The following is a 12,387-nucleotide window of genomic DNA, read 5'->3' on the forward strand; positions in this document are numbered from 1 at the left end:
TTAATTCATTGATTGACCATTTGTCCTTATGTGTATGGTATGAAATCTTAAAAGACCTATATTAATGTGGAAGGGTGTTCAGAATATAGTGCACTATGAAAGATTATGATATATTAACCTCGAGTTTCTTAAGTTGAGTCATAATATCTCGCATTTGCATTATATACTCATACACACCCTTTATGTTGGTGAGTCTAAGGGATGAAAATTTCATTATTAGGGTACTTGTTAGTGCCTTTTCCGAAGTGATGAATTGCTCATCGATAGCTTGTAGCAAGTCTCAGGCTTTTTCATGCTGGTCAACAGAACCACGTATGCTAGTAGTTATCTTAGTTTTGATAAACATCACGCTGAGCAGATTGGATCACTCTCATCGCTCATATAACACGATCTCAGTTAGAGTGCTGGTATTAGTGATCATATGTGGTTCATTTTTCCTAATAGCATAATCAATATTCATCCACCATAAATGGAGGAGAACCCTTTCCTTCCATATCTTATAGTTATCACCCCTAAGTTCAGGAATGTCACATCGAATATCAGAGAAATTAACAAAAACTATATAAAATTAAACATGTTTATGTCAAAATTTGAAGTTTAATAGTTAAAATTACATGTTTTAGAAATATGTCAAAAAATATGAATTTCATGACAAAAAAATTACCTATAGGCTAAATTATTAATTCAAATAGATTCAAATCGTCTTTATGATAAAACTATTAAATTATATTCCAATTCATAATCTCTATGGGTAAATTATAAAAATAATTTGATATTTTATCCTGATTAATTATATTAAATATAATAAAAGATCCTATGAGATAATAATTATTATATTAAATATAATCAGTCATGTTTAATTACTTATATGATCCTTATTTTAACTTTATATATAATTTTAATTAATTAAAAATATTATGACTAATTTCTAATTAATTAAGATTATATGGATCATTAAACATTTTGGACATATAAAATGGACTCATAAGCATAAATCAATATAACCAAATATGCATACATAATAGGAGCATTTTACTAACTCCAAATATTTAAAAGTTATATTTTTATGATTTTCAACATGAAATATATCAAGAAGTTTAAAAAAGAAACCAAAATAAAGCCATATTTATGGTATAAAAAATGAAAACTCTTTTATATCAAGGTAGAGGTCAAAGGTCTCTACTTGCCAAATATTAGATATTTTTGATACCAAAATATGTTTCTAAATCATTATAATAGAAACATAATAAAACTAATATGAAAACGAAATAGCGTACCTCCAATCATTGTTATCAAGAATTTCAATAATAGTTTCTTTTTGAACTTTGACATTTCTTATAACTATCACTTTAGATGGTGTATGAAATCCTTTAGACTTCAAAGAGATTTTGAGCCCATGGACCAAAATTCTCGTTTATATAGATGTTGTCCCATCAAGAACATTTATTATCATTAACTCATAACGTTCAAGAATTAATTCAAATTTATAACGTTTGAACCATAATGAAGAATTTTAATGATATTAAATAAAATATTTAATAATAAATATCGAAATATTTAAATCATAATGAATAATAAAATTAATTATAATGAATGATGAACTTAATGAAAATGGTTACATTATTATTAAATAAAATATTTAATAATAATGATTAAAGTTAAATCATATTATATAAAAAATCACACACTAAATAAAATTAATCTATAAGTTTAAATAAACTACTGCGCCTTTTCAAATGTATGACGCTTTTTTTCGTAATATCAATTTGTCTCTCAAACTATAAATTTGACTCCTTTCCACATAAAAGAGACAGCGAAGAACTTGTATATGGGTATATTTCTCTAAAAAAGGAGAAAAGTCATGATGTTTCGTGAGAAAAAAAAAAGAAAAAAAAAATATTTAAGTTCACCAAATATAAAATATATGGATATATTATAAATATTTTTTTCTAAAATGAAAGTCAATAAGGTGACAAAAAAACAATTTGGGATTTTCTTTTCTTTCATCCTTATGATAAATTTTTTTTTTAAAAGAAATCTATTGAGAGTTCGATTTCCTTTTCTTTTTTATTGCAATCCATCGATCCAGAATGGAATGCATAACTAAGTTTGTGATGTTTCCATCATGCAAAACCCGTTTTCATTCTCTTTTTGTGCTCACACTTATGTTTGTGTTTGGATCTCAATTAAACCCTAACCTTTACCCCAATTCAAATGCTGAATGGCTCGTCCGGAAGCCCATTCCTCACCTGACCCGACTCATGAACCATTTCGGATCCTACTAGAATCCGATCCGTTAAGTGCTGACATCAACATACCCGATTCGTCTATATATATATAGTTATCCCTCGATCCCTCGCTCCCGTTTTATCGCTCGGCCGCCGCCCATTAAACCCTAACTCCTGGGCCCTCCCTGCGATAGATTCTGCCTGCAACCCGTCGAGGTAATCCGAGTGCTCTTTCCATCTCTTTCCCTACTCGCCTTTGTTTTTTCTTCCACCGCGTTCTCTTGGCATGGATTTGGAAGGCGTAGCGTTACTGTTGCCGTCTTTCCGTTCGTTTTGGTTTTTTTCTACCTGTTATCGTGGTTATGTTGTTGTTTCTTTCGAACTGTGGTGTTGGGATTCCTCGTCCAGATGAAGTAGGGAAAAAAGAGAAAGGGTGTCAGGAAAGGGATTTCTTGGGGGTTATGGGTAGTTATTGCTGCATACTTTTGTTCTTATTTGGTGATTATATTGTGATTTAGTCTTCATGCGATAAGTGGGATCTTTCATGTAATGTAAAGAAGATTTTTTGGCGGGTTTTTTTATTGTTGTTTGAAGCGTTTGTTTGAATCTCCAAAAAGTTGAACACTACAAATTATAACTATTTTTTATGAATGAATCGTTGGAAAGAAAGGGCTGAACATTGAGCTGTATATCTTGTTGCAAGACTTCAACTTTGTTTGCCTCTGTTCATCACGGGCCTATTTTATTCTCCTGATTTCTGCTTGAAAAAATGTACATTTGTGAATCGTTTAAACACCCCTAGACTGTTTTGACATCTTTGAATTATAGGACATGCTTCATTTGTGTTAGAATAAAAAATTGAAGTGTTTACACTGCTAAGAGAATATTGATTGGGCAAATTATAACAGAATATGGTCTTGGAGGCACATGCGTTCTCCAATTTAAGATACTATCACTAGATCTTTTGAGGATGCAGGATGTATGTCCTTTCTTATGCTTTTAAGGTATTGATACCTGAAGTGGTTTCACTTTTAGAGGTATAGTGTCAAACAGGTGGTAAGCAGATATGGTCTATACTTCTGCTCGGTGCTTATTGATGTTTAATTGTTTTGTTGGGATAGCTTATCTTAGGTTTTACAAGGATTATGTTAGTTGATGAATACTTTAGTAAATGATTGCTGAGTTCTACTGGGATTAATATTCTGGATATTTGTAAGTTTTAATAAAACTAACAAGCTTTAATGTATAACTTGTGTTTATTCTAACAAAATCCCCTTGATTAACTATCCTCCAACAACCATGGAAGAGATGTTGATGTCTTGCTATTGTTATTTTTTAACAACGTTTGACAGAAAAACACTGCCTTTTAGTTAAAATTCTTGAATATAAATGAGGATTTGGCTAGACATGCTTCATTTGATTTGTGTATGTGTTTAGCATCATAACACTTTACATTAAAGATTACCTACCCTTCTATTTTCCTTTGTTCTTTCAGAATCTCCATGTTCATTTTATTGCCTGTGAGTCTTGTTTTCTGTCTCTCTTTCCCTGTCCTCATTCTCTAGTTCCATGTGTTTGTCTTCCTTATTTGTTTGGTATTTTGTACATAAACTAAAAGTAGCATTTACATATTTCAAACTTTATTTTAAAAATCAGGTTCAGGTACATATCTTGATTTAGTTTTGTATGGGGTTATCACTCTTTTTAAATTCCTTTTAACAATTTTATCACATTTTATCTCATCCAACCATTATTGTCTGTGTTATCAAAACATTTTATTACAATTTCTTTCATATATCACTGTGTTATTGACCTATAAATGAAAAACTGGTCATTCTTTAGAATCTGTAATTTTCTCTTTTTTTATTCCTTAACTTGTTAATCGCCTAGCTACTTTTTATCTTATACATTCTCTTCTATTTTTTTTTGGATTAGGTGAACAATTATTTCACGAAATGTCTCGAGTTTATGTTGGGAACTTGGATTCACGAGTGACTGAAAGAGATCTAGAAGATGAATTTCGAGCATTTGGTGTACTTCGAAGGTAGACTATCCGATGAGATGTATAGTGTTCTTGTATGTCAGTAATTTTTTGTAAGTTATATCTTAACTTTTATAGCCTGGTGTCTGTGATCTCTGATTGTTTAATTGTTCTTATCAATATACTTTTATTGGTACCTCTTTTAACAAAATAATTGCTTTTCTGAACTTGAGTCGCTTGTATGTCTTGTTATCTCCTTGTTGTTTAGACATCAATTTTTTTTAAATTTCATTTTTGATTTCTTGAGAATCTATGTATTGACCGGCTTCAGGGTAGATAGTGAGAGGTTCATTGTTTCTCTATATGCAATCTCATATTAGGAAAGACAATCAGCACTAGTTTATGTATGAAACCAAAAATTTGTGAGCAAACAATGCAAGAAAATGAAACAAACAGGACACTGACTAATCAGAATCAATTGTACCTGTCATGATTTTGCTGTTAATGAACTGATGCCAGTTCAACCCGTTCAAAAAAAAAATTCTGAAGGTTGATATTTACAATTGAAGATTGATTCCAGTTGTCGACAGACTTTTCATGCTCTATGCACTTAATGTATATTGTGTATTAAAAGATGTCTGTTGCATATATCTGAGTTCTTTTTTTTACTACGATTGTAGTTCATTTATGTAGTTCAGTACTTTGTCTCAACTTTAATTTTTTGATCTCCTTTTGTAATTTAAATTGAATGCTTGCACTTCTTTTGTCTTAGTCTCATGGACCATGTGGATAATCTTTATAAATTGTGCTGTCGAGCTTATGAAAAGATGTGAAGCCTATATTTTTCAATGATGAATGCATGACCTTTTATCATTGTGTTTTGCTTGGTCCAAAATGTGGCATGATATGATATTCTGAACTACATTATTTGAGCATGTGCAGTGTTTGGGTTGCTCGAAGGCCTCCTGGTTATGGATTTGTTGAATTTGATGACCGGCGAGATGCCTTAGATGCCATTCGAGATTTAGATGGTACAGATGTTTGTGCAATTTTTAATTATTGTATGTAGTTATGCATTTATTGCTTCTCGAATGAAAATAGATTGATATTTTTAAATTGCATAGAGATGATTTATACCATGAATTTTGGGTTGGTTTATTTTGTTCTTTTGTATTTTACATAATGAGTGTTTGATTTAAATTTTTTCAGGTCTAAGATATCTGACCCTATAGGTAAGCATGTTAGATTATATTAGGCCGTTGTATCGACGGGTTATAGTTAGCCTTGTATAGTCTGTGAGATGTCAATGAAAGGTGGTCATCTATAGTATTTGAAACACCTGAATATCAAATCTTCTCCATCTTTAGCTTATGTCTTTTTTCCTCAACAATTTAGTGGATCTACATCCTCAGGCCGGGAAACAAAGTGTTAGAAGTCTTGCCATGTTTATGAAAATGTACCTTCACTAGCACATCTAAAGAAAACGTTGGGTGGCATTATGTTCAGCATTGAAATGGAATTGGAATCAAAATCAAAATCAAAATCCACTTCTTTTGAAATCAGATTATTAAATTCTTTGGCATCCTTGGTTTGCGTGCTTTGAGAGCGGAATAAAAAATAATTAGGTCCTTTGGCTTGTTTGATTTATTATTTCACAATCAACATCAAGATAAAATTGATTACGATAACTAATATAATGTATTACTGAAATAATTTCACTTATGGGCAAATTTTTTACTCGTTATAAATTTCTATTAATTTAATTTTATAAAAATGTTATTTTAATCCATATTATTTTATATCTTTTCATATATTATATTATTTATAATATTATATGTTTTTAATTGTTAGTTTATTTATTTTTAATATTTAAATTTAGTATATCTGTTCTTGTTTTTATTTTAGTATTTATAACAGTTTACATATCTTGATAATTATGTTACTTTTTACTATATTATTTTTGATTTGTAATAGTTTGAACATATTCAATTCTTGGAGAGGATGCAAGAGATAGGGAGGCTTAGTATCTCTAGGAGTTACTGCATATTTCTTATAGGCAGATCCATCAATGGTTTCAGAATGACCTCCACAGTGACAAAGACCTTAGGTGAGAGAGCTTGCACCAGTTCGGAGGTTTGCTTCCTAAGAATTTAGTGGTTGATGTATGAATTGCCTAGGAGCCTGGTGAAAGAGTCGGTCGTGTCACTAAGAGATAGGGTTGCACCAAGGAGAGGTTTGCAGCCACATATGGAATTTAGTGGTTGATGGAGAAGACAGCAGGGTAGCAGTGGATGCCCATTGAAAGAGAACCACTGTAGCTAGTCCACTAACTAGAGAAGAATAAGTGAGAAGCAGGTAAGCAGCTGAATCTGCACTTATAAAATATGGAGGCAAGAAAGAATAGAGAAGTAGAAAGTCATTGCTAATGTGTGCTATCACTTGGAAATAAGACTGGTGGTTTGTTCCTGAGATTCTAGACCTCCAGTGTTGGTGGCGGCTTCTTCCCGCCACTGCATTAGCAAACAACAATGACCTGTCATGGTAGCCTGTTGTTTTTCGCCTAGTGACATGTGGTTGGCCATATGACAGCACGTAGACAATGCTGGGTTTGGGTTCATATTAAGTGCTGCATTTTTTCCCCCTTCACTCACCTTGGTTTTTGTAGTTGTAGCATCGACCTTGTTAATCATTCCAGGTTTAATGCCAATCAGTCGTTAGACCTCAGCATAGTGATGGGCAAGACATTCTCTGTCCCTATTTCATTGTCATAGGTTTATAATGACCAGGATCCTTTCTACCCTAGTTGCTTTTTAAACTGTTATTCATTCTACCTTTAATGTTCTCAAATGCAGCTTTCAGGGCAAGAGACGAGAGGTGATTTAGGGATATAGTTTTACATGTTCTTTTAATGTTGTGTATGGATAATTGATACATATATCTGGAAGACATTACTAACATGAGAGAGCATATGATCGAAGTGGTACCGGAGTTTACTTCGGATAAGGGCTAGTTAGAACCATTTTTAGCTCTTGTTTTTGAAATTTGATCTTGTAACAGTCTTTTAGATGATCTAACGATTGACTGTTAGAACCATTCATGTGGTTCTTAATAACCACATGAATCGTGCATATCTTTTATAAGTATGCATAATCCATTTTTGTTATTTATTTTTGTTGCTATGGGCTAGTCTTTTTTCAGCTACATTTTTTCACTCACTTGAAAAAATATTTATGAGATAATGGTTTAAGTATCTAGCTTTGAGCTGTCACCATGTTTGCTTTGTCTTAATAATCACATGGATGGTGAACATCTTCTAGAGTTAGGCAGAATCCCTTATTTTTATGTATTTTCATCAATATGATCTTTTCCAGCTCTTTTTTTCAGCCACTTGAAAATTTTCTTAGGAGATAAAATGGTTTTATCATCTAGTATTTGAACTTTAGTTGTTTTGTATTTTTGAAATTGAAGGAGCAAGAACAATTTTCTGAATTTTTGAATATATCTTCATCTTTCCTTTTTAGAGAGTTATCTTACATTCTTTTTTGCCACAACTACAAGTCTTATTTTACCTAGGTTCTAACTATATCTTGATTCTTTGTCATTCTTTGTAATAAAATTCTTTTTTGGCCTTTATCATAGGGAAGCACGGGTGGCGTGTGGAGCTTTCTCATAATTCCAAGGGTGGCGGTGGTGGTCGTGGTGGATATGGACGAGGTGGTGGGGACATGAATTGTTACGAATGTGGTGAACCTGGTCACTTTGCCCGAGAGTGTAGATTGCGGATTGGTCCAGGTGGCATGGGTAGTGGAAGGCGTCGAAGCCCTAGCCCACCTCGCTATCGGCGGAGCCCTAGCTATGGTCGTGGGTATGATTTTGCCTAATATTAATTAATTATTATCCTCTTTGCAACTTTTCCTTGGTTTAAGGGGGATGGATAAGGACTGTCTAGGGCACCCTAACTATCAGGCATAATTTTGTTTGGGTACAATCTCTATATATATATATATATATATATATATATATTGCATACTACTAACTAAATATGTATTTACCACATAGCTAACTTTTATATCTTTTAACTTCATTTTGAATAGTGATTTAAAAAGTGCTAGGCGTCAAAAGGTGTAAATGTCCAAAAACGCATAAGGCGCTAGGCGCTCGCTCGAGTGAAGCGAGGTGCTAAAATATAAAAATATATAATATAATTAATAAATATAATTATTTAAATAAAAAAATATGGTATTAAATTAAAAAATCTTATAGAATCACAATATCATATTAACAAAAAATCTCAAAATTTTGAAACAATAATAATAATTTCAAATAAATAAAAATTAGTAGTATTAAAATCAAAATAATATATTATTAATCTAATAAATAAAAAAATATTATTACTAGTATATAGTTAACAGTATACTATTAATATACTATTAACAGTATATTATCGAGTCGATGTGAGAAGAGGGAGGAAGAGTAACAGTAGAGGCAGCGAGAGCGGGAGCGATGATAGTGGTGAGCAGCGACAGCAGTAGCGAGGGCACAGTGTAAGAGTAAGTCTGAGGCTACTGACTGAGAGAAGCAGTAGTGGTAGCAGCGAGTAGCGGCAGTAGGAGCGACGAGCGACGATAGTGGCAGCAATAGCAGCGACGACGAGCAGTGACAGCAACGGCAAGCAGCGACAACGAAGAGAGACAATGGCAGTAGAGAGGAAATGTCAGCGGTAGAATCACAAGCAAGGTTAGGATTGGGGAAGTCGCGAGAGGGATGCTGGGAGGCTGATATCGGTGCTTTAGTTGGTTTGATTGAACCAACTAAAGCATCGGATATTGAACTAGATGTAAAACACTAGTTCGGTCGCCTGGTTTAATTCGGGCGCTCGCCCGAAGCGCCTGACGCCTAGTCTCGGGCGAATGCCCAGGCAGTGCCTCTTTGAAGCGAGGCGCCGGGACATGAAGCGAGGTGCTCGGGCCTCGCCTTGCCTCGCCTGAGCGCCTATTGAAATCACTGATTTTGAATCTTTATTGTGTTGAAAGAAGTCATGGACTATGTATGTGTATTTATGTATTAATTATATATATATTGCATACTACTTAAAATATGTATTTACCACATAGCTAACTTTTATATCTTTTAACTTCATTTTGAATCTTTATTGTGTTGACAGAAGTCGCAGTCCACGAGGGAGAAGATCCCCTCTTCGTCGCAGCTATTCATCTCGTAGTCGATCACCTGCACCTCGCCGTCAAGATTCTCCTTATAGTAACAGGTAGAGCAACATTTTGGTTTCTAGTTAAAATTAGGCTATTGTCATAAGTTCTCTATGGACTTGTGTCATTGACCATCATTGATTTCAGGAGTCCCGACAGGGATCGACGCCATAGTTATTCACCTCGCCTTGGCAAGAACTGCAGCCGTTCACCAGCATATCGTCGTCAAGACTCTCCTTATGCCAATGGGTGGGCAACAGTTTGTAGTTATTTCATTGGATTTTTGTCACTTATCCTGTATGCACTACAATGCTATATTATGTAAGTTACAACAGTGTTGATCTCAAAGAGATATTGCAGGGATGGGCGGAGGAGCCGGAGCAGGAGTAGGAGCAGGAGCTAGAGTACACCATGTGTCTGATAAATCCAACAGAAATTATCTATTTCAATATGACCTTGACTGGTTAGACCGTAGATTCGATGTCCTACGATAATTAGTTGGCTTAAAGTGGTTAAATGTGGACTCTGGAGCTTTGGATTCTTCACCTTTTGGTTGGAGCACTCTCCTCAGCTTGCTGGCATTTGGAGAGGTTATTTTTCTAGTTCATTTTCATGTTTTTGTCTCTATTTTAAATCTTGAAAATCATACTTGGTTGTGGTAGTAGATCAATCAATGCTTTAATACAGTCAGATTAATGTTTTTTTATGGCCTTTAACATAGGCATGTCCCTTTTTTTCTTTGTTTGAGTTGTGATTCTAGAACAAGAACACTCATGGGATGTCTCTCCTCACTGCCTCAGGCTCTCTGCTTTCTCTTCACTGTCTGTATTTGTGCTAAGTGGCAAGAGCAGCACCCATGACATCTCTCTCACTGTCTGTTTCTGCTAAGTGGCACGGGCAGCACCCATGGGATCTCTTTCAGTGCCTCAGGTTTCTGCTTTTGTCTTCTCATGATCTATTTCTACTAAGTAGCACAGCATCTCCGTGGGATCTCCCTCACTTGGATTTTCTGCTTTTGTGCTTCTCACCATCAATCTCTCACCAAGATCAGAAACTTTGCTGTGGCACTGTTGGCCTGCCTAATGCAATGACTCTTTTGTGATGCACCGGACACTAATGTCTTTCTATTAGCTTTGTTAACATGGAGCAATGGCTGGAGCCCCCACAAGTTTCAGGTGCTGCATTTTACCATGATAATAAACTGATGCTTATGTTTATAGTTTCTAGTGCTGAACTTATGGGAAGCATAATTTGTGTGCTCTGCTGCATTTTGTGCATGGTTTCACCTATGATATAGATGCATTGGACTTTTCATAGATTTCTTTTATTTATTTCACTTGAAGATACGAACTCTTGTGGAGATTTTAGATTATTCTCCAAATCAATTATTGTTGTTTTCTGGCATTGCCAAATCTGGCTGTCGTGAATCGTTGTTACCCTATTGTCTTTATTTGCATTACTGTTTTCATGACAATAACTGTACAATGGTTTCTTGTGGTTGTGTAATATAAATCTGATTGTTACATCAGAAGCGGATAGTGTAATGACAATATTGTTCCTTTGTAGGAATGTCATCGCATGTTGCTTAATGTACTTCTTGCAATGCAACTAAGTGCATGTCCAAATATACACTTTGCAACATAATATGTTAACAGGTTATTCATATAACAATTTAGATACTTTTGTGCTCGAAAATATCCATATGGGATCGTCGTGTTTCAAGTTAGGTTTGCATGCTATGATGAGGCTGCAGGCTTTGCGTTGTCCATTGAAATAGTAGTCTTCATCGTCGCTAGAGATTGTATGTTAAAATTTTGAAGATGGTATAGCATTTCAATGGTTTTAGGCCTCAGTGCAGTGTGTTTCACGCTGATACGAATCTCAGACATTTAATTAAGCACGCTGCTGATCAAAATAAAATATTCACATACAATATAAGAGTTACATGAGGACTAATTGGGACTATTTAATCATTGGTTAGAACAATAATGTGCAAAATTATTTGATTAATTTAGGGTTCATCCAACATCGTTAATAATTCGAAAAATAACAGCTATTAAGAATAAGTAATTGTTCTGGGCACCTCTAGTAATATTTATGATGTGAAATTTAAGAAGATCATGACATTTTATCAAACATCTGTTTAGAGCCCACCACAAGGTTGTTCCTGTCACCGCGAGTCAAAAATACAGAAGTCTAACTTGAGTTACTTGGGCTAAAATCACCTTCATTTCGGGAGGGGACTTTTTTATTGCACTAGAATTCGGTAAGCGTACCTGGACATTTGGAGTTCTGTCTTTCCCCTAGAACACATAAGGTATTTGTTACCTCCCAAATTTGAGGGTTGTCCTCCCAAAATAGAAAAATTTTGACCACTTTCTCACCCTACTCCTGCTGGGTAAGTTTACGACGCGTGTTCGGACCCCTTCTTTCTCTCAGCTGCTGCCTCTCTCCGTCCTTTTTCGCTTCCGTTCTTTTTGCAACGGACGCAGACGGCCCCGTCGCCGGATCCATATCGCCGTTATCCTCGCCCCTTTGGCTGCCGCCGCCTCCTCCGCTCACATCTCGGTCTCTCTGTCTTCATCGTCGAACGGTGTTTCGCCTCTGTCGCCGTTAATTTGGTTTCATCTCTTTTATCCACGGGAGTCACTGAGAGTTATACTTTCTCAAATATATCCCTCCCTCGTTCCGCGATTTGAACGATGGATGATTTGCTTTAATTGTCGCAACTATCTCTGATCATCATGTACGGAACCACAAAATTAGGTCACTAGTTTCACGACTGTTTCGCGTCGAGTATGGATCCGAGAGGCCTAATTATATACTCGAATTCGACCCAATGTGAGCTTAGTCGGGTCGAATCAAAAGATAACTGGACTCGACTTCGACGCAATGTGAGCTTAGTCGGGTCGAATCAAAAGATAACCGGACTCGAATTCCACCCAATTGTTATACGTATGGGAGGAGACCA

General features: G+C 35.0%; 1 protein-coding gene across 1 annotated transcript; it reads left to right on the plus strand.

Annotated features, from left to right (window-relative positions):
* Positions 1-2,361: 2,361 nt before the first annotated feature.
* LOC135582166 (serine/arginine-rich splicing factor RSZ21A-like) lies at positions 2,362-10,132 on the plus strand. Its single transcript, XM_065157894.1, has 7 exons — positions 2,362-2,444; positions 4,164-4,272; positions 5,152-5,240; positions 7,849-8,074; positions 9,374-9,475; positions 9,564-9,665; positions 9,777-10,132. Exons 2-7 carry the CDS (start codon positions 4,184-4,186, stop codon positions 9,817-9,819), a joined length of 651 nt encoding a protein of 216 aa, XP_065013966.1. The 5' UTR covers positions 2,362-2,444; positions 4,164-4,183; the 3' UTR covers positions 9,820-10,132.
* Positions 10,133-12,387: the final 2,255 nt, after the last annotated feature.

This window comes from Musa acuminata, chromosome BXJ3-7 (assembly GCF_036884655.1).
Source record: "Musa acuminata AAA Group cultivar baxijiao chromosome BXJ3-7, Cavendish_Baxijiao_AAA, whole genome shotgun sequence".
Classification (NCBI taxonomy): Eukaryota; Viridiplantae; Streptophyta; class Magnoliopsida; order Zingiberales; family Musaceae; genus Musa; species Musa acuminata.